Source organism: Equus przewalskii, chromosome 16 (assembly GCF_037783145.1).
Source record: "Equus przewalskii isolate Varuska chromosome 16, EquPr2, whole genome shotgun sequence".
NCBI classification, from domain to species: domain Eukaryota; kingdom Metazoa; phylum Chordata; class Mammalia; order Perissodactyla; family Equidae; genus Equus; species Equus przewalskii.
Genome location: NC_091846.1, coordinates 79,782,792 through 79,805,343, shown reverse-complemented (window position 1 = coordinate 79,805,343; position 22,552 = coordinate 79,782,792). Strand labels below are relative to the sequence as shown.

At 58.0% G+C, this 22,552-nt stretch overlaps 1 protein-coding gene across 10 annotated transcripts in view; it reads right to left on the bottom strand.

Annotated features, from left to right (window-relative positions):
• MCF2L (MCF.2 cell line derived transforming sequence like) overlaps window positions 1-15,876 on the bottom strand; it is a 181,963-nt gene extending 166,087 nt beyond the window's left edge. For 5 of the 10 annotated variants that reach the window (XM_070579311.1, XM_070579310.1, XM_070579312.1 and 2 more), the window contains exon 1: window positions 8,070-8,242. In XM_070579311.1, the coding sequence (XP_070435412.1) occupies window positions 8,070-8,238 (169 nt within the window). In that variant the 5' untranslated portion in view covers window positions 8,239-8,242. Of the gene's footprint in view, window positions 1-8,069; window positions 8,243-10,315; window positions 11,036-14,776; window positions 14,895-15,705 lie in introns of those variants that run through there. The other 5 variants (XM_070579327.1, XM_070579361.1, XM_070579342.1 and 2 more) reach the window with 5 other exon arrangements.
• Between the last annotated feature and the right edge of the window lie 6,676 nt (window positions 15,877-22,552).

The window sequence follows — 22,552 nt, the reverse complement described above, 5'->3', positions numbered from 1 at the left end:
CAGCGAGACAGCGAGGCTGAGGACAGTCCCTGCAGAAACAGGGCCTGTGTGAGGAACCTTCCGGAGACATCCGGGAACAGGGTCAGCACAGGACGAGGCCATCCTCACGCCTGGGGGTCCAGTCTCACGTCCTGCTTCAGGAAATGGGTGTCCTCACAGACATAATCAGGCTTCTCACGCAGGAAAACAAATCACAAACATGCGATAAAAAACATTCATATTTTGGTGCAAATCTTAAGGCTTTTATCAAAACTGCACATCCTTTGTGTTTACAAAATTGCTATCATAGTACATTGTTTTATAATTGGCTGTTTCCATTCTTATAGCATGAGGCGTGGCAGAATTGTCACCCTAACAACTGAACAGTTTCTCCGAACCCCTAACACTGTGACTTTGCCTTTCCCCAAATAGTCATCATGATAAATAATGACCGCGATGAACATCTTGGTTCATGAAGCTTTGTGACAATTTTTTATTAATTCCTTAGTTTAAATTCCTGGAAGTGGAGATTGTTGACTGAAAACAAAATATTTGAAGATTTCTATCCACATCGTCAACTCGTCTTCCAGCACAGCTAAAAGGAATGACGTTCCTACCAGCAGTGGGGCTTGCGTTTTTGTCCATAAAACTCGAGACAAAAGAGATCTCCTTTTTAAAGTGACATTTCTCATTTCCATTTATTTACAGCACAGCATTTCTTGTCCTTATTTATGGTGGCGTGTCACCTCTGCACACTTTACAACCGACTTTCTGTTGAGGCGTCCATCCTGTTGATTCTGCTTTGTGAGAGCCAAACATACACAGGCCACGTCTCTTGTCTTGTGGCAACCTTGGCCTAGTTTTTTGTTTGCAGTTAATCTTCATGGTGATTTCTGCTGCAGTTTTAATGTTCGGGTAGTAAAACCTCTTCCTTTTCTCCACTTCCCTCAGATCCGTCAGTGGAATGCTCCTCTTCTCTAACAGAATCACTTCCAGACCACTGAACACTATTTGCCATTCGTTTTGGCAAGTCGGTCGATCGCCCACCCTAGGCGCTGGCGCAGTGCGTCCTGAGCATTTCCACGACGTGCCCACGGAACACGAGGGTGATGGGTCCGGGCTGTCCCAGACCCCGCAGAAGGCCGAGGGATCAGCACCTCAGCCCAGCCTGACCTGTGTTGGACGCAGGGGAAGGAGACGCTCCCTGTCCTCACGCGCTCAGGCCTCTAGGGACCCAGGAGCCCAACTCACCAGAGATGAAGCCAGCAGGCGCTCTGTCGGAGCGTAGGCACAGGCCCAGAGACGAGACTGAAGAGCGGACACGGGGTCTGCTTCTCGAAGCAGGCGGTATCTTCCTGGTCCTGGACAGACGGCAGGATTTTAACCAGGCAGCGGGCAAGGCAAGAGGGGGAGGATTTCTATGCAGTGGGAACAGTCCACACAGAGTGGAGACCGTCCCCCCAGACAGCCCTCGCAGCACAGCTGGGAGAAGCGTGGAGGGACCTGTAGACCGGACTCAGGTCTGGAGTCCTGGTGACTCAGCGTGTCTCCACTGACTACACGTGACAAACGCAATTTCTCTGGAGGAGTCTGGCCACCTGATCGCCTCAATCATACGGCACGTGTTATAAAGCACACAGTTAAACAGAAAGACCACTAACGCTCTGATAAAACAGTAACAAATCTGCTGTGACCAGGCGTGCACAGGGGAGGTCCTGGTGCCGAGAGACGACAGACGGGCGTGAGGGACTCGGCTCTGGGAGGGCAGCTGCCCCCGGGCATCTTCAGTTCACCTGAGGAACGTCCTCCATCAGCTCAGAGTGGTTACTCCTGGTTCTGGGTTAATACGTCACATTTATTTTAATTAATGATGAAAAACACCAAGTCAACTCCACTTAGGAGAGACCATCCCAGAGACTGTGGGGCAACAGGAGACCCCCCCAGAATCTCCAAAGGCCTTGCAGAGGCGGGTAGGGGTGAGCCCCTCCAAGCCTGTCTCCCCTGAGACCTGGCGAGTGGCAGCACCTGCACCCACCCCAGGCCCCGGGCCTTTGGCAGCTGCCGTGAGAAGACACCAACCAGGCTTCCAGCATCAACTAGTAACCCACCGCTGGTCCCCGAACGTCTGTAAATTCACGAGCAGTGAACACGTGTTCTTAAAAAAAGAAGGAACTCTAGCGAGCTCCCTGAATAATATAAAAAGTCCAAGTGAAAAAGACCAAGGGTTTAGGCGAGGTTACAGACGGGAAGATAATCATTTCTAGCAACACCGCAAGCTCTGTCTCCACAAACAGCATATTCATCATCTTTGGGGAGTGTCCCCTCGGGACTCACAAAACCACAGAGAAAAGACCGGCCAAGGGCAGCCCCTCTGTGCTTGCTCTCGGGACCGTGTGCCTCTCGGGCACGGTGCCCTTGGAACGCCGCCTCTCAGGACGACGCTGCAACATTAACGACATGTGAGGAAAAGCAGTGACTCTCCCGAGAAAGCGCCGTGAGCTCGACGACAAAGAACTGGGCAACGGCAAGTGCACCATCTCTCAAATTACGCACAGCTGGACCCCTGAAAAGGCAGCGGTCATGGTGCTCACTCACTCTCCACCGAGCTATGACCACAGTCCACGCGAGACACACAGGAGGTCCTCAGAAGCCGACTTCCTGCCAAGCATCAGTTTCCTGTGGTCTTTTTTGCTTTTCCCAGAACGCATTTTCAGCCCAAGCTAATTGTTTCTGCAAAGCCCTCTGTGAGACTCTCCACCAAGAAGGCCATCGCCACATCGTTTCCACGGCTGGGCCCGGGCCTCTGTCTGCAGCTCCTCTGGAGCCCCAGTCTTCCCCGGGTGGACGTGCGCAATCCACCCGGCCCCGCCAGAAGCCTGGAGCATCTCGCACCATAGATGCATTCAGAGATTAGTTCAGCCACAGGACATTACCGATATTTGAAGCATTTTGACTTTAAACAAGGACAATTCACAATTCGATCCACTATGGCAGATGTTCTGTTCGCTGTGAACCCAAGCCAAGGGTTGCATTACGTATTTTAAGTATTTTATCCACAAAGCCACGGCCAGCACCTGTTCAAGTGTGATCCTCAAAGGTTTGCTGGAAACAACTGTCGGCATCATTAACCGATCAGAACAGACACAACTTCTAAAAAGTAAGCACGCACAGAATGCATTCTAGAAACAGGAAGTGCACCTGGCCGCCTGACAGGCCTCATGGCCACGGGCTCTGCTCCTTCACCTCTGCCGTGACAGGAAACTGCTAACCACTGGACGTACATCTTCCTAATCTCTCAAACTCGAGTTTTAAGATGACAGAGGGCATTCAAAAAAAGAAAAACTGTTCCCAGACAAACACGTCCTCGCCTGGCCCAGGGCCTGCTGTGCGGCACGTCCACCTGGTGCGGGAGGAGCAGAAAGGGCAGCCGAAGGTGCACCACACCGTGATCACGGTTCTCATGGGTTGGACCCCAGGTCCCACGGGGGACTCTGCACATGCGGAGCCAGAGGCAGATCGGAGCCGACGCGTCATCTACCCGCTCTGAGGCACAAACGGCAGCGGGAGCTCACACGGGATCTGGCGTTTGGATACGAAAGCACCACGTGGAAGACGGAGAGCAAGAGACCCGCAGAGCCACACGAGCCTTAAAGCTCTCTCGATAAAATGTACTGTGTGCACATGTGCATGCGTGTGTGCATGTGTATCCATGTGCAAGCGCACGTGTGTGCGTGGTTCTCTAAAATATGGTAAACGTTTCCAGGGCCCCGGATTCCCCAGTGAGCATGACATCCAGGACACAGTGTTCCTTCCTCTGCACCCCCAGGTCCCTGCCTCAGGGAGGCTCCTCCCACCCCGATCTGGTCGTTCCTATGGCTGAAGAGGCTCCATCCCCTCCTGTGACAGCCATTTATCTCTAAACGGCTGGTGAGGGAAGACCCGGGCCTTGCTAGCTGCCTGGTAATCAGGGCCTCTGATGGTGGAGGGCACACACAGTGACAGCAGCTGGGCCTCACTGGGACTTCCATGTTGGCTAAGTATCAGGGCCGCGTGGAGGGGCATGCGTGTCTGCATGACAAAGGCACTCGGGCCGGCCACCCCCCGGCTGAGCCCAGGCTGGGTCGTCGCAGCCCAGGAGGGCGTTTCAGGAGAGGCAGCTGCACTGGCAGGCGTGGAGGGGCCAGGGCAGCCGGAGAGCAGAGAGGAGGGCACAGAGCTCTCATGGGCTGTGTCCCTGGAGCAGCACAGCCCCACGGAAAGGCTTTAAGCACAAGAGGCAACTGCTGAGACTGTCTTCTAGAAAGAGGGTCATGGCCACGGTAAAGGTGGATGGGGGACATGATGGGGCCATCTGGACTCCGGAGGAGAGCCGCGGGAGCCTCCACCAGGGCCCGCCCGGGAAGGCGACGGGCTCTGGATACCACGGCGTGACCTCGCAACACCTCCCCAAGCCACTCTCACATCCAGCCAAGCCAAGGGGCGCCCTGACCCTCCGCGGGGCCAACTCACAGAGGCCGCGGGCCCTGGAGTACAGGTGCCCCAGGCCAGGTCAGGTGGAAACCCTCCGAGAGGGCCACCGGCAGAGTCCCCTGGGATCAGAGGCCTCCCCGTGGCAATCGTGACACAGTTAACTGCAAGAGCAGTGACACACAATGTCATGCAGCGTGCTACAGTGAAGGAGGCTGAGGAAAAGCTGAGCGCAGACACAGGGCTGTAGCTGCACCAAGCGAGCTGAAAAACAAGCTTATCAGTGTCGGCCCAGCACTTCCCAGCTCTGCCTGGCCTTCTCAAGACAAGCGTCTGCTGACGCAGAATCTGGAAGTTGGACTGGATGCCACTAGCCCCTTCCACTGGCTCCTGCCCAGTTCAACAGCAAAGCCAAGATGGTCACGGGGAAAGTAGCTTCTGTCGTGGTTCCAAAACCCACCGGCACCCAGAGGACCCTGCAATCCACTTGTGGGTGCACACGGTAGAGAACCAAAAGCAGGATCCTGAAGGGCTCTCTACACCCGCATCACAGCAGCAGACGTTCTTCACAACAGCCAACAGGTGGAGACAAGCCAAGCGTCCACCCACAGACGAACGGATAAGAAAAATGTGGTCCGTCCACACGATGGGGTGTTAGTCAGCCTTAAGAAGGAAGGACATGCTGACATGCGGATGGACCTTGAGGACGTTACGATGAATGAGATGAGCCTGTTGCAAAAGGACAAATGCTGTAAGATTCCTCTCATACGAGGCCCCTAGAGCCAACACATCCACAGAGATTGAAAGTAGACGGTGGTGCCAGGGGCTGGGGGCAGGCGGCTGGCAGTGTTTAGTGGGGACGGAGTTTCAGTTTGGGAAGATGAGAAAATTCTGGAGCTGGATGGTTACACAACGGTGTGAATGTGCTTAGTGCCATTGAACTGTACACAAATAATAGTTAAGAGGCCGGCCCCGTGGCCGAGCGGTTAAGCTCACATGCTCCACTTCGGCAGCCCGGGGCTCCCCCGGTTTGGATCCTGGACAGGGACCTACACACCACTCATCCAGCCATGCTGAGGAGGCATCCCACACAGAAGAACTAGCGTCACCTACAACTAGGATATACGACTACGTGCTGGGACTTTAGGGGGAAAAGGAAAAAACAAAAGACTGGCAACAGATGTTAGCTCAGGGCCAATACAAAAAATAGTTAAAATGGTAAACTTGATTTTATGCACATTTTACCCCAATAAAAAAAACTATCACTGATTTCAAAGACCTAAGTTCTGACAGCAGATTTCATCGCCCCAAAGGGCCTCGAAAGCAGCTGCCTGGAAGCTGGGCTAGAACATCGAGAACAGCCCATGGACGGCATAACCGGGAGGACAGCAGACGTGGGGAGGGGCCGGCTGCCCAACACAGCCCCTCTCTTTCCTTGAGGAAATCAGGAGCAAGACGAGGAAAACTGGAAACACCCCCGCCCAGCTTCAGAGCTTTTCAGCAGATCCCTTCCTATTCTTTCCAGTCCAAGGTGGGAGGAAGCCCCAAAGGGCCTCGGTGGCAGAGCCGTCCACGTCTCCAGGACTCGCGGGAAGCCAGCGAGGTTCTGCAGGCTACGGAGAAGGGGGGAATCGCGCAGTGACACCATTCAGAGCGTGGCTCTGACCCACCATCCTGGGCAGGCGCCACCCGGGGGATCCTCGCGGCAGCCCCACGCGCGTGGTAACCCACACCGTGCGGAGGTTCCATGACGCGCCCACACTCGCGGGGCCCGGGAGGGACAGTGACACCCCGGAGCTGGACGTGGGCGCCTGCCCTCGACTGGCGAGCCTCACCCCCAGGCGGTGATCTGCCAGGACACGGCGAGAGGCGGGCTCCTTGGCCGGGAGGCGCCGGGAAGTCTGGAAACGGTTCTGGCCGCCAGGCTGGAGGCAGAGCTTCCTCCGCAGGCCGCCTCCCTCGAACCTGACGCACAGCAGGCTCCCGGGCTCAGAGGAGCCGACCGATGCCGGGTCCGCGTGGTCATAGGCGGCTAATGTGCAGCCAGGCTGAGCCCGAAAGACTTGACAACCTCCCGCTGGGAAGTGAATGGCCAGTCAGCCCGGGCACCTGCCCATCGTCCTCCCCCTTAGCGAGGAAGCAGGCCCCCTCCTGTGTCCCCTTCGCAGGGCAGGACCAGATGAGCACTTCCTCAAGTCCTCTCCTCACTTCTCGCTCCCAGCGAGTGACCGGCCCATGACTCGCCTCCTTCCTTGAGTGGACACAGACCAGGGAACCCAGATCTGCGTCTGGCAGTCAAGAGAATGCAGGCGTTGGAAAGACGAGGCACTCCGGGCATGGGGAGACTAACTCGGAGGGACAGGCTCAGCCTCCTGCTCGTCAACAGTCACTGACAAGGGCAGTGACAAAAATCAACTTTCTAAACCTGCAGAACTAAACCCAGACACTGGCGGGGCAACCACACGGGAACGCCACCACCCACCCAGCCAACTTCATGTTGTTCACGAGCGCAACGGCCCGTCAGCGGAGCTGTGGCTCAGAACCGCTGGGTCTGGGGGCACTTACGAGACACCTGCCACAGTCGCAGCACAAATATTCCTCTGCAGAAGCAGACGTGCAAATGCCGAGTTCCACAGACGGCACAGCTACGATCCTCACCCTCGGACGCACGCCGCAGGACTCAAACCCTGGACACAGCCCCAAGCGGGCGGCCCGGGGACAGCAGCACAGACAGTCTAGAGCGTGGCCTCTGCCTATCGAGCCCCCACAGTCCAGGCCAGTGACGGTGGATGCCAGCTTAGGGCAAGGCCGAGAAAGTCCAGATTAGGAGCTGGGAGGAGTGTCACTGAAGTTCTCAGACGAGCCTCTAGCTTTCGGCTTTGGAAGCCTGCCTGGTTCTGGTCACTGTGGTACCAGGCCAGCACCCTCACCATTGGACTCACACCTTCCCGCCCGCGGGTGGTCAGTGCGTGCGTTCACCTTGTCTAGTGAAGACGGAACTCTCAGAGTCAGGCAAGGATGGCAGCAATGCAGGCAAAGCCAAGAACAGGCAGCAGGCACTTCCTTCCATTACAAGACGCACGACAGCTCTCAGACAGCCAGGCCAGGGAGAAGATCCCCCCAGCCTGGACTGAGGGGTCAGGCTGAGCCTTGAGGGGTGTGGGGGCTGTCACCACGGTGCACTGCTCATTCTGCCCTCTGGGCCACTGTCATCTCAATATGACAACACACCAAATCCAAACAATAGCTCTTGTGTTCTTGAAAACTGAAGCCAAGCCTGGGAACAGCTCCCCGTCAGGTGCACCGTGCCTCACTGAAAACCCGAGTAAACATTTCTGCTGAGCTCTCACCAGAGCCAAGCTCATTTTAAAATGCTCCTTTAAATAACCACCAGGAAGCCACCCGAGCAGGCCTCTGGAGGCACCGTGTCGCTGGGCTGGGCAGGGAGCCGCCGCCTTAACTCAGTCTCCCACTGCAGGCGACCCAGGAGGCCAGGCCTTCAGCTCTGCCCCCAGATCTAACACATCAGCCTCCTAAAAGGGCCAGAGCGGCTAAGAACAGGACTCGTGAGTAATCAGCAGTAAGCGCTTCAGGATCAAAAGAAGGTTTAAAGCCGGCCCTACCTGTGGGTGTGGCCATCCCCTCACGCTGCTCTCCAACGAGCCTGATGCCGTCTGGGACATCAATCCGATGGTCACTCTCCTCCGTTTTGGCCTCATTGGATCGCGGCGAGGAAGAACAGTCGTCGCGTCCGGTTTTCTTGCACAGGATGAATCTCCAGCAGTCAAACATGAGTCTGTAGCATGAAAACCAGATTTTAAAAGGAAAATGAGGTCACGCCGCCAAAAGACATCACAGTTGTTTCTTTGAACAAAGCCCATGTAACCAGATAGGGCCTTCAGCGGTGCTCATCCTGAAACGGATGCAGCACGTTCAGAGCTAAATTCATCCTTCTCCATCGAATTTCTATTGCGCCAACGCTCAAACAAGCAATCTCCTTTTATAATACTGAAATACAATAAAGTTGTATAGTCAAAAATATTATTTGCTTCTGCTGCTTAGAGGAAAAAAACCCTAGATTTTTCCCCTTGACATTTAGGATCTTGTTTCAAGGACATCAAAGTCCCCGTTCCTCCTGGTTTCAATGTCACAATCTAATTCACCGAACTGGCAGATTTTCAAAGCCACTGCTTATTCAGATTACTTAAAACATCTGAAATCCTCTAAGGAAAAAAGGTTCTCTGAGTTCCAGCACAAGCATTAAAGTCTCATTCCTCCAGTGAAAATTTGGCAAAGAAACTTGAATCAGGTTTTCTGGGGAAGCAACCTTGAATTCAGAGACAACTAGCAACTTCCGTATTTCAGACAGAAGCCATCTAGAGACATCTGCTGGGCCAGCATTTCACCTTCATTAGGTAATTACTGACCACACTGTTTGTACAAGGTCCTTTAGCATATTACAGCTCATTATTGTTTCCCCCTGTCGGCCTAATACCTGGCAAGGCCCCTTCTTTAGGAATAAAGATGTAAATAATTTAACTTGAATAAATTTTACTTGTGGCCCCACCAGCAACACCGTCTTTCCACTCGCTGCTCACGTCCTCTTTATCCGGTGGGGTGAGCTTCGGTCCCTGCCCCAGGCCGCACCACACGGGGACCCTTAGTGCCCAGGAGGAGGCCACATGGCAATGGGAAACGCCCACTCGCCCACTGCCTGCCACTGCCGAGGACCCAGCACTGCCAAGGACCCGAGCTTCGTGCCCTCCTGTTCCCGAATCTCCCCTTTCACTCCATTCGGCTGAAGCCCCGGCCGCTCCTCCATTTAAGGTTTACCCCGACCGCCTGGCCGCACCGCCCGGTGCCGGCTGCCCTCGGCGAGGTTCACACACAGGCCTGGCCGCCTTCCCCACGCCCAGCAGCTTCAGAAGCCCGCCAGTGCCGGCAGCCCCAGGCAGGGGTTCCAGCGTGCTGGCTACACGGGAACCACGGCGCCGTGGCACGACGACCATTCCAGGGAGAAAGGAGCCGTGATAGCCGGGGCACACGCAGTCCAGGTCCCGGACACTTTGGGGCACACTAACTCCACCCCGTCCCTGACCAGAAGAGATGGCGTTTATCCCACCCCATCCTGTTCCTGCCGAAACCCAAGACTCCTCTGGGCCCCACCCGCCCCTTTGCTCTGATTGACACCGTTGTTGGTCAGCAACTCGCTTGTCACTGTACGCATCTTTCATGTCACTTTTCCAGGCATGTCTTCTGGATCTGATAACATTTTCTTTAACACCATAACGAGGAAGCGGCACAGAGAAAATGGGAGAAGTGGAGCCACCTCCCAAAGCCAGCTCCCCCGGCAGGACCTCGGGCCTTAGCATGCCTCACTTGTCTTAGTTCCTGCTTTGTCTCTCCAAGAAAATCAGACCACGGGTGGTGCTCCTTCCAGGAAGGGCACAGACTGTCGAGCAGTCAGGCCCAGGTCCAAACACATCCCATCACTTTAGTCTAGTTTTGACATTAAAAAGTAGGAAGAAAGATTTCCCTGGTTAAAAACAAAACAAAACAATCCTGCTGTGCCCTCTCTCCCTCCAAACTGTACCCAGAATGTCCAGCAGGCTTATCATGACCCAAAAACCTCCGGCAGGAAAAGGCGCAGCGTGCACTTCCACGTGTCCCCACTGGCCGCCATCTCCCCTGGGGCCGGGCCGTACAGGACCTGAGCCCTCCACCAACCCGAGGAGGTATTCCCGCCTATTCTGTCCTCTCTGCGGCAGGATCCTGGAGTCAGTGTTCACTAGGTCTCAAGACACACTGGGAAGATGCAAAGTTTTCTTTTAATTAATTTGTTCTGAAAAACAAACAAGTAGCCCTTCACCTGACTTGGCTGAAGACAGACAAAGTCCAGGGCCGCCTCCCCCCGCTGGCTGGTCAGCCTCGGCACCTGAGACTCCTCCGTCTGGCTGAGGGCAACTGGTGACCGGGGCCTGGGGAGGGTATGGCTCCTGCCCAGGGCTCCCTCCTTCCTCTGGGATCGTACTTCTCCAGCAGCCTTGGACAGCAGCATCCCAAAAGGTGAAGGATGCAAGGCTGACAACCACCCTGAAACATCCAGGCAGAGACCGTGGCACAGAAGAGCTGGCGGTTTCCCCACAGTGGGTTTTCCTCGGCTGCGTAACCCCAAAGGCACACAGGACAAATCCGGAGTTCAGGCCATGCGGGCCGTCGTTAGCATCAGTTCCCTCTAAAAACTTCAAGACTGGCGTCACCACAGAGCACTGAGTTCAGCTCCCCAGTGAATAAGCCCTGATAGGCGGCAGGGACCGAGGGGAGCTGATGGCGGCCCCTGCCTGGTATTTGTCCCTCTCTGGAGCTCCAGGGGTCTCGCATGCTGTGCACAGATGAGAATCAGTCCCTGGGTAGCTGGGCTTGGCCAAGCATAGTGGGACATCCAAGTCAGCTGGTGCCATCAGCCCTTGCATCTGCTCAGCACCTGCTTGGTCCTCTGGGGTGCTGGGGGCACGGACACGAGGGCAGCCGCCGCCCCGCTGGAGCTGGGAGTCCTGGAAGAGCCGACTCATGCACGGACCAGAGCTCCCTGCACACAAACGCGACAGCCAGCTCAGCGTCGCTCACACTCACAGCACAGTCACAGGTCCTCTCGAAGGAGTTGGGGGCCGCTGGGCACAGCGCGAACTCTCACTCACAGGAGCCTAACTGCGTCAGGTGCCAAATCTGACTCTGCCTCCTCCGGCCGCTCCTCAGTTGGAGCCGGAACACCAGAGAGATGCACTTAAAGTAGAAACATCACAACCACTGCCCCGCTGTCCCTCACGACAACTGCGGAACCAGTTACGAAGTGCCCATGATGAAAACGGAGTCTTACCGTTCAAAAAACAGAAGGCAGCCCTAGGAGAGGGGGAGCTCAAGGGGAGGGCGGAGCTGTGGCGGGACTTGGCCACACAGGCCATGTCCAGGGGGTGAGGGGCCCAGCCACTTTCCCTACTTAGGTAGCACCCACCCCTCCACCTCCACCCCCACCCCTCCATCTCCACCCCCCCACCCCTCCATCTCCACCCCCCCACCCCTCCACCTCCACCCCCGACCCCTCCATCTCCACCTCCACCCCCGACCCGTCCACCTCCACCCCCACGCCTCCATCTCCACCCCCCCACCCCTCCATCTCCACCCCCCCCACCCCTCCACCTCCACCCCCACCCCTCCATCTCCACCCCCCCACCCCTCCATCTCCACCCTCCCACCCCTCCATCTCCACCCCCCCACCCCTCCACCTCCACCCCCACCCCTCCATCTCCACCCTTCCACCCCTCCATCTCCACCCTTCCACCCCTCCATCTCCACCCTTCCACCCCTCCATCTCCACCCTTCCACCCCTCCATCTCCACCCCCCCACCCCTCCACGTCCACCCCCACCCCTCCATCTCCACCCTCTCACCCCTCCATCTCCACCCCCCCACCCCTCCATCTCCACCCCCACCCCTCCACCTCCACCCCCAACCCCTCCATCTCCACCTCCACCCCCGACCCTTCCACCTCCACCCCCACCCCTCCACCTCCACCCCCGACCCCTCCATCTCCACCTCCACACCCGACCCTTCCACCTCCACCCCCACCCCTCCACCTCCACCCCCCCACCCCTCCATCTCCACCCCCCCACCCCTCCATCTCCACCCCCCCACCCCTCCATCTCCACCCCCACCCCTCCACCTCCACCCTCCCACGCCTCCATCTCCACCCCCCCACCCCTCCATCTCCACCCCCCCACCCCTCCATCTCCACCCCCACCCCTCCACCTTCACCCTCCCACCCCTCCATCTCCACCTCCACCCCCGACCCTTCCACCTCCACCCCCACCCCTCCACCTCCACCCCCCCACCACTCCATCTCCACCTCCACCCCCGACCCTTCCACCTCCACCCCCACCCCTCCATCTCCACCCCTCCACCCCTCCATCTCCACCTCCATCCCCAACCCCTCCATCTCCATCCCTCCCCCCTCACTCGGCTCCACCCCTCAGGCCCATTCTGTGTGGACAAGAGCACAGCCTTTCCCTGCAGGACTCAGTCCTGTTCTGTGCTCTGTCTCTAGTCCTTACTTCCAAATGAACAAACAGACAAGCAAGAAGGAGGACCGCGGGGAAGGCGAAGTTAAATGCTTGCCAGCTCCTTGGCGTCCACGTCATTACTCCCTTGTTAGATCTGTTCAGATTTTTGTCTTTGTTTCAACTCAGGAACTTGAATAATGTTCTCCACTTTCTCAACAGGTGGGCTGACTGGCCCCAGTCATGAGTTACATCCAAGGCTTCAGCTGACGAGTCCCAGAGGTCACCGAGCCAGGTGCAGACCCTTCAGACGGACACTTGGCCTCTGCGTGGTCCCTCTGTGGAGCTGCATAGGGCTTTGGGCTCCAAGGCGATACTGGGAGGCTCCAGCGAGGGTCTGGGTTTCCTGTGGCTTCCAGGGCTGCCCAGGGCCGCCATGATGCTCGATGAGTCACCTTCAGGATGGGCCCCTGACCACAAAGTCATGATATCCAAGCCTCCAGACCTCCAAGAGTTTCTTGGTAACCATGGGGTGTCAGGTGTCCCATCCTGGACTGGAAGTTCTGAAAGTTCTACTGGAGGAAGCCAGCAAGAAACACGATCACGTGGCCGTCCCAAGGGGAAGGCGCTGCAGACAGGCTGTGCCAGCACGAAGCCCACTAGGACGCCGCAGGCGACAGGGCAGTCCTCAAGAGGCTGCTGTTTTTGCCTCTGCCAGTGGCCACCCCACACAGACTGCACAGCCATCCGCCTGTTCCTCATGGCCTTCTCGAAGGCAGGCCTGTGGCCCGCAGAGGGTCTCTCTGCAGGCGTTTTGGTGAAGACCCCTCCCCCCATTCTCACCGCCCTCCCCAAGGCAGAAGCTCACTGAGGGCCACGGCGCCTGCTTCAGACGAGGCTCCAGGCCCACCCAGGTCAGGTTCCGGAGGCTGGGGGCCCAGAAGCCTGCATTCCAACAAGCAGACCACACGACCGTGCCCGGCTGCAGGCGCTCCCTCCAGGATCACGAGGAACAGGAACCCGTGGGTCTGTGGGGTCAGCCCAGAGGCTCTTGCCTGTCTAACGGGAGCGTCCCCATGTCCCCTCGTCCCCAGGAGCTGATCAAAGGGTGAGATGGAGTGAACCAAAGAGAAAGAAGCCAAGCTCTACACAGAACACTGCATTCCTGTCACTGTGACCGTTACACGTCTAGCTTCTTCTCAGGAGCCTCTTAAAGCAACACCCCGTCAAGCGCATCGGGGCTGGCTGTGGTCAGGCGGGAACACCCCAGGCCAGCTTAGCTCCGTCACACAGATACTCCAGCATCCTCTGCTTCATTTGAGCGCTCCCCGCGTGTTTCAAAGTTAATCAACCCATCCAGTGGCAGAGACCTCTCCCTTCCACGTGCCCATAACTTCACTTCCAGAGACCAAGGTGCTGCCCTCCAAGATCAACGTCCAGATCCTAGTGGAGTCTTCACCAAGGAGCCTCGGCCTCAGGAAGGGAGCTGGCCATCTAGAAGGCTGGACCTGGAGCACGGGTTATGACAGGAATTCAACAGAAGCCCCGCAGGGAGTGGGAAGAAGGAGGGTTTCGGGCGCAGGTGCTCCCTCTGCCCTGCACTCTGCAGACCTGGTGGATCTCTTTGATCCCTTATTCGTTCCTGTGCTCCTCCCCACTGCTCCTGCAGTCAGAAAGCCCTGCCTCCACCAGCTGTAAAGAAAGAGTCGCCCCAGAAACCGCGAACACATAACAAAAGAGTTGTAACTGGGCTTCCAGGCCCCTGAGCCCCCTCCCGCAGGCTTCTGTCCTTCACGGGGGGCCTGCACATGAATCTCCTGTCTTCACAGCGGTCCTGGGAGGCGGCTGGGGCCCGCATCACCCCCACTTCACAAAAGGCAAAACTGAGGTTCACAGAGGCGTCGGTGTCTTGACTACAACCGCACCGGGCACGTCCACCGCCTACAAGCAGGCCCCTGCTCAGACTGTGAACTGGGACATGGGAGGGGGCTGCCCCGGCCCACAGGGGCTTCCAATGGGGCCAACTCACCCCAGAGAGAGCACCCCCCCTCAGGGCCCACCCAGGACTGCAGGGCAGGACTGTCCCCTGTCCCCCACAGGTGTGAGGAGAGGGCAGTGGTGCCCCCTGATCCCAGGACGCTGGGGCAGAGCTCAGAGCTCAGGAAAATGCTCGGTCTGTGAAGTCAGGTCTGAAAACCAGCCTTGGGCCAGCCATCCCATCAGATGCGCATATTAGATCTCCTGCACAGGGCTCCCCCAGAGGCACCCCTCTCCTACCTGCCAAGGGTGGGTCCTGCCTGCCCGGGAGGGGGCCGAGGACACTGCACCATCAGCAGCCTCTGGGGATGCACTTCTATTTTGGTGGTGTGGCCCTGCCACTCCCCGGTGGCCACACATCCTGGGGCCTCCCACGGCCATCCCCTGCACATCCTGCCTGTGTGCTCAGGGTCACCTTAACCCTTCCCCACCCAGGGCCTAGCAGGCGGTCTGTTAGGGGTAGCCTCGGGCCACGTGTGCCAGGATGGGGACGTTTCCTGAAAAGTTAAGAGTCTGCACTTGCTCCAGAAGTCTCCTGGGGCCCCTCCCCCACCGTCATGGCTCCTATTTAAGTGTCTGCAGAGGAGCCAGCAGCACGTCAGCCAGGAGCCAAAGGGATGAAGAGCAACAAGGTGTGAGTTTAAAAAACATGGTAGGAAAGCCTTCGCAGTTGTAGAACAAAGCAAAGTTCTTATTTTTAAACTGCAGCGTCTTCTCTTCCACTGCTCTTTTGAAAGGCAAAGCAGCTGGACTGTGGGCCACGGCCTCTCCATGCCCGGCTGGGGGACCCCCACAGGGGACACAGGCCGGCCACCAGGGAAGTGAAGATTCAGGTGGGGGACCCCACGCCGCGCTGCCCCACCAGGCCGCCCTGCGCGAGACCCCTGCCCTGGACACCCGCCCGGGACACCTGATGCACGGATGCATGGGAGAACCTGAGGTGTGGCTACGGGAGGTGCCGAGGGGACCCCAGCAGGAGAGGCCCCGAGGGTGACACCTGTCGGGTGCGAGGGGCGAGGCGGAGCGGAGTCTGCGCGGTGGAGCCCGCGCTCCGGACACCGCGGGAGGCGCCCGTGCTCCGAGCCCCCAGACCACTGTCCGGCTGTCCGCCCACCTCGGACGCTCCGTCCGCGCCCCCCCGCCCCCTCCACCCCTCTCGCCCTGCACACCTGGCCCGGCCGTGGGGGCCCGTCCTTGTCCTCTGTCCTCGGTCCGCAGGTGCCCACGGACGCCCCGCCTCCTCCTCCGGCCGCGGGCAGGGGTGCAGGGAAAGGGGGAAGGAGGAGGGGGAGGGGAGGGGAGGAGCACAGGGCTCTGGCTGTGCGGAGGGGGAGGGGAGAGCGGGTAAAGGTCTGGGGGAGGCGCGGGATGGGAGGGGAGGAGGAGGTGGGAGGGAGCGAGGGGGGCGGGGGGAGGAGCTGTCCCGAGCCCCACCCTCTCCCCGCCTCTCCTCCTCTCTTCCCTCCCCCGCCCCCCCCCCCCCCCCCCCCCCCCCCCCCGCCTCCCCTCCTCTCCCGGTCTCTGCCCCCTGGGTCCGAATCCCCACCACGTCCCCCCGAGAGCACCCGGAGGGGTCCTGCCAAGGAGCGGGGCTCCTGCCACTATGCGCGTTCACCAGGACCCCGCCCCCAGGCCGCAGGACAGAAGGGGACGCCGGCTGGACGTGGGGGTCTGACCCCACTTCCCCGGGCTCACCCGTAAAATGGGGTCCCCCCGCCCCTCGGGGGGCCAGCGGGGAGGTCCTGCGTCTCCTCCCAGGCCCCCCTAGGCCAGGTCCGCACTCTCTGCCCACGACCCTCCCTTGCGCCGGCGACTTCCCAGGAGAAGGGGTGGCAGGTGGGACCATGGCCAGCCGCTCACCCCCTGTGACTTCAGAGTCGCCAACGTTTGCAAGAAAAAGACAAAAGACCCCGGCTTTTAATTCTTTTGTCTTCCAAGGTTCGGAGGAAGTAGAAGTTCCAGATAAGAATGAAAACATTGAAGTGATGTAGAAAGACTAAGAGAGCCCAGTGTTGACCTAGATGCGAACTTTATTTTAGTCGAGGCTTTGAAATGTCTGCCTGTCCCGGTAAAAGTGGGCAGCCCCTCTGAGTAAACCCAAACCGGGTTCTCAGAGAGGGCGCTGATCATCAGCCCCAAGGCAGCTCTAAGTGCCCACACAGAGCTGGGCCCCTGACGCCCACAGGGACCTGGAGGGGAGCCCCGGGCACTGACCTTCCGGGCCACTGGGATTGAGAGTTGCTCCCTGGTGCCACCACACACGGGCTGCCCAGTGCGGGGTCTCTGGGCACCACGCTGTCCCGGGGCAGGTGGGGGGTACCGCCTGAGACAGGGTCCTGAGGGGACGACGGCCAGGCAGATTCAATGAGGCTGGGCAGCAGGGCTGGAGAAGGAGGGGGTGACGAGGCGGGCAGGAAATTCAACGGGAGGGGAACTCCCTCCACCCAGAACTTCCTGCACCCAGTGAGCGAGGGGACAGCAGGGGCTGTCGCTGGAAACCCCCCAGAGTCAGAGAGCCGGCAGATTTCCCTTCCCCGGGGGCCCACAGAGAAGAGGTCAGAGTGCCCGGGGTGGTGCTCCTCTCTGTTGTTTTAAGACCAACACCGCACTTCCCACGACAGCATCAAAGACCCTCTGCTGACAGAGATGCTCTCCGACACACTGTCTTAAATATCATTTAATTGAGCAATAAAAGTCCAAAGGGAGGCAGCCCACCAGAGCTGTGGGGAGGGGCTCCTGCAGGATATGCAGACAGATAGAGCCGCTGGAGCGGAGAGCGAGAAAGCGGGAAATGGCCAGTGACCTGAGCTGCGACCCGGGTCAGGGGAATTCATGCAGACCGCAGGCTCCCGTCCCACAGGCCCCCCCCAGCACAGCCTCTGGACGGAAATGCATTCTGCCCCGGCGCAGGGACCCCACCCAGGACCCCCAACAGTCGGCTCAGTTATCCACCCCAGGACCGCAGGAACTGGCCGGCAGCCGCGTGGGAGCCACTAGCCCGGGGCATCTTTCCTCTTCTGTGAAAGCCTTCTGCAAAACCCCAAGATTTCTGTGCTGTTCAGAAAGTGTTAGGGCTCCTTCTAAAATTGAAGTAACTCAAGAGGAAATGAATTCCCCAAGTACAAAAGCCCGGCCCAGCTGCCCTCTCCCAGCAGCCCCCTCAGGTGTCTGGTTTGTTCCGGCCCCAGGCCCTTTGTGGCGACTCTGGTGTTCACAGCCCTGCGGCACGAGGAGGTCACCATCACAAATGGGCTTCTAAACAGCGGGCAGAAACAGAAGGGGTAATTCAGCCTGAGCGCCATTTCCGGGCTGCAGGGGTCCGCAGGGAGCAGGGCGGGCCTCTCTGCCTCTGCCATCAGCTGTGTGCCCCGCTTGGCTGGGGCCTGGAGCCATGGGATCCGAGCTCCGTGCAGGACGACTGCGGCCCGTCCTGAGCGGGGATGGTGCTGTTCCTGCTGCGGCTTCCAAGGAGGCTGTAGGGACGTAAGTGACAATATTGGATTTCGGGGCGCCCAGAAGGCTGTGGGACGGGCACCTGTGGCCCCTCGTGGCTGCATCTCAAAGGTGTCCCGTGTGGTCGCTGTGCCCAGAAGGTTCCTCTGCTGTTCAAATTCTCCCAGTTGCTCCGACTTGGTGTTTGAAACTCCGCCATTTGAGATTCAACCCTTATGGAAAAGCACTGTCCCCCCAAAGTACCAAGACCTGCCATGCAGACACCTCCCCACTCTCCACGGAAGGTGAAGGAAGACAGGTGTCAGGATGCCCCTCCTCCCCTCAGAAAACCTGGGGCACCCCTGGAGCATCCCGCCATGCTGGGCCCAGGGCGGGGAGGGTAGGAGTGGAACACGCTGCAGGCAAGTCAGGGCGCCTGACTCCCGAGTCCTGAGGGGCATTATTGTTGGGGGGCTGCCAACCCCCTCCCTGGAGCTTCAGAGAACCAGCCTGGCGGGGGGCGGGACAGACTTACCTCAGCCTCTCCCCTGGCCCCCAAATCAGCAGCAATCCTGACCCTGCCTTGACCTTGATGGGCCTGCCTTGACCCTGACGCAGCTGCTGTCCCTCCTCATTTGCACCTCCTGAACTAAGCTCCCTGGGTTCATTGCTCCACTGCTGGCTGCTGCCCCACGGCTCCTGCCACCTGGTGCCTCAGCTGCACTTCCGAGGGCCGGGGTGGGCGTGGGGCAGGGGCCGCCTACAAGTCTGCTTCTGCGAGCAAATGGCCAGGGCTGGCCTGGCTGACCACAGCCCCAGCAGCCACCCAGTCCCGAGAATGCTGGACCGGCCGGGCAGGTGGGCCCGAGCCTTCCAGGCATGGCCACTGAGTCCCTCCTCGGTCCCAGGCCTCGTGCTGGAAGCTGGGCATTCACCGGGGACAAGGCCTGGCCCCAGTTCCACGGAGCTCACCTTCCAGTACAAGGCAGGGGACGAACACGGGAGGGGTGCTCCACTGCCACGTCTGCTGGGCCCTGGGGGTCCGGGGGAGTCCCCAGGGGCCGTCCCAGTGGGGTGCGAGGCAGAAGCCCGATTTGGGTGGGCTGAGAGAGGACGGCGGGCAACGAGACAGAGACAGCAAATATGGATACATTTTTGGAGGCTTTTTTAAAAGGGGAGCTGAGAAATGTGCCAAGAGCTGAAGGGAGCCGGGTTGCGGGAGACTGCTAAGAAGGGCTCTGGTGCTGATGGGATAGGTCAGAGGATAGGGGACACTGATGCCGCAGCCGAGCAAGGGGAGATGGCTACCTGCCACAGATCACCTGTTTGTTGGGACAGAGACTGATTTCTGAAGAAACCATGCAGCCACGAGAGACGGATCAAATCCTAATTTCTAGCCTTGGGTTTCACAAGCACTTTTTAGGCTCCTGGATCAGGCTCTGCCCATCCACTGCTCAGCGCCGTCCCTCGGCCCCGGGCCAGAGGTGTGGGCAGGACCCCAGGACCCGCTGGGATCATGTGCTTGCACTCCAGGGTAGACCAGATGGAGGCCACGGTGTGTGAGAGGTGGCACAGCTCCGGGTGGAGACGGGAGCTGAGCGGCAGCCGGGCTGGGGCCCTGCCCCTCACCTGGCCCCTGTGCTCGCCCGACGGCCCCAAAGCCCGACTCTCAGTGGATCCCCAGCACAGACTGCTGTGGGTTGAATTGTGTCCCCAAAACAATATGTTGCGATCCTGACCCCCAGTGCCTCAGAATGTGACCCCACTTGGGAAACAGAGTCTTTACAGAGGCAATTAAGCTAAAATAGGGTCATCAGTGTGGCCCCTAACCCAGTATGACTGGTGTCCTTATAAAAAGGGGACATTTGACACAGACATGCACAGGGGAACGCCATGGGAAGATGGAGGCAGGTGGGGGTGATGCATCTACAAGCCAGGGAACGCCCAAGGTCGCCAGCTGCACGGGGAGCCGGGGGAGATGCTCCCTCAGAGCCTCCAGGAGGAGCCGACCTGGGACACCTCCATCTTGGACTTCCACCTCCAGGACCGCGGGAGAGTCGGTTCCTGCCGTGTGGCCGCCCCGTCTGTGGTCCCGTCACAGCAGCCCCAGGAGAGGAGCACAGTGAGCGCACAGATGCTGCTGCTCCATTGGGTCCCTGCAGGACGGCCACGTGCGGGCAGGCGGTCTGCTCATCCTTTTATACGCACTGTCTGGACACTAGCTACCTCCTCTCAGCTGTCGTAAGACAACCACAAATGCGGCTACAAATGCCGACAGCGCAGCGAGGTCTCGGGTTCGACACATTTAACGTCAGTGGTCGGTACACAGCCTTCCTTTGCCCCCAACAACATATTTTTTGCTCAACTAGTTTATGAAGATGGAGGAACTGTAATCATTCACGAACAAAACCTAGCTAATTAAAGCATCATCTTTATTTTGATATTTAACTCATATTTTGAGACTATTTATACTAAGTCTTTAAAAAATTCTAGAGGTATTAAAACTGAGATTCTTAAGAGGACATGTTTCTTCTTCATGATCTCAAAAGTCTTCCCTCTCTTTGAATCTTGTAAGAATCAAGCGAACAGGAGCATTGATGGGTGAATTTTTTCAAACTATGATTTTGTGTAACTATTTTAAAGGATAATATATACTCATAATAATACATCCAGGAACCCATATTTCTCATTAAATTAGGACAGCGCCCGTCAGCAGGCCCCTTGGGTGCAAGGCCTGGCTGTTCTGTGGCTTCCCCAGGGTGTCGGGACTTCTCCCGGCAGCGACGGAAGGCTGAGAGACGGGCCTGGATAATGGGCTGTGGCGCCAGCTGTGAATTTCTCTGGGCACCGAGCAGTAAGCGTACACTCAAGATCCGCTGGCTGTGACCACGACAGCTGTCCGCTAATCGTGGGATCGGTGTCTTCAGTGCTACGAGATCTGATGCCGGGTTTCTCAGATTGGGCCTGTCAGGTTGATTAGGACTAATAAAGGTAACTCAACGATGAATTAGAAATTAGCTATCTAATTAAATGTTCCTGAACTATTCCAATAACTCCCAAATAATAAAAACATACAAAGGTAAGCATTTTCCCCAGGGGAGTTAATAGGATTATAACACGTTCGTGGTATCCCCTTAGTGCAAGAAAGGAACCGAGAAATTACGCGTTTCCGAGATTTTTCCTTGAGAGGAGGCTCACCTGTGTGTGGGTGTGGAGGCAGCTGGGACATGATGAAGTGGAACAAACGGTGCGTTCACATGGACACAGGTGGGTGGTGCTGGGAGCTGACACCTGCTGAGCCTCAAGCCAGGGAGCGATCGCTCGCTTCACGGAGGGCAGCGTGCCCGTCCCAGCTGCTCAGCTATCGTGACCACATGTTCAGGTCACCTGGGGCAGGTGTGGACACTGGATACCACCACCACACCAGGAACACTGGGACCCTGGATTCACGGTCCATTTCCCTCCTGTGGCGGCTGCAGCATTGTGTGTTGGCTCCTGGGGTTCGGTCTGTGACAGTCACCCACTCAGCACCTGCTACTCAGTGCTGGCTGCGTGCTTGCTTTGTGGTGTTCCAGGACCAGGAAGAAAGTCCCAAATTTAACACTGCAGTGACACCTGAGGCCTGACCCCATCCCCACCAGAGGTGGAGAGGCCCCTGTGGTGTCGATGCCCGAGCTGAGCATGGTCAGTCCTAGAGGGGACAGTGCTGACCCCGAAAAGTGATCCAGGGATCTTCAACTTGCCTCCATCCTTGTCACCCCAATCGAGTCAGAATCCCAAGAACTGGGACCTGGCATCAGGTTTTGTGGGGTTTTTTTAGGTTAGAGTTTTCAGACAAGACCAGGAGCTGGAGAGGAGGCAGTGGCCGGCGGGTGGGGAGGCAGATGGCCACCAGAGGGGGAGGTGTGGGCTTGGGGGTGCGGAGCAGCAGGCCCCCAGGAGCCAGGCGGGGCGCACAGAACTCGCTCCCTCTCCATCTTACCGGGGTTGGGTGTGACCAGCAGAGCCCAGGAGGCCCATGCAGGGCTTGGGGGCCTGGATTTGGACAAGAGGCGGGAGAGAAGAAGCTGGAGGAATCGCAATGGACGGCGGATGCTGGGTCCCTGAAACGTGGCTGCAGGCTGGGGTCTCGGGCAGGACAGTCAGAGGAACTGGGGGTGGGATGGACAGACGGTGAGGGACCCAAGGCTGAGTCTCCTCTGTGTTGGCCCTCACCCCACACCTGCGGCCTCGGGGTGCAGGGGCCTGGAGCCAGCAGGGCGAGAGGGGGGCAGAGCCTCCCCACCCACGACTCTCAGGGAAGCTGTTCCCACTGCACGTTCTCCACTTTATCCCAAACAGAAACGCAGCGTGGGAGCGTTTTACTCTCTCCCTTCCGTGAGCACAAATGTCAGTCCAACTTCTATGATTTTTTTACTTATAAAGAAACTAAACCAGACATTTTTTCTTCTTTATTGCAAGCAGATTCAAATCCCCTGCTTAGATAATCTGCAGAAAAGTCCAATATAACTAATATTGAGTCATTTACCTACAGAAATAAAAGTTAAAAAACGCATACAAAATAAACTTTACAGAAACGTAAGA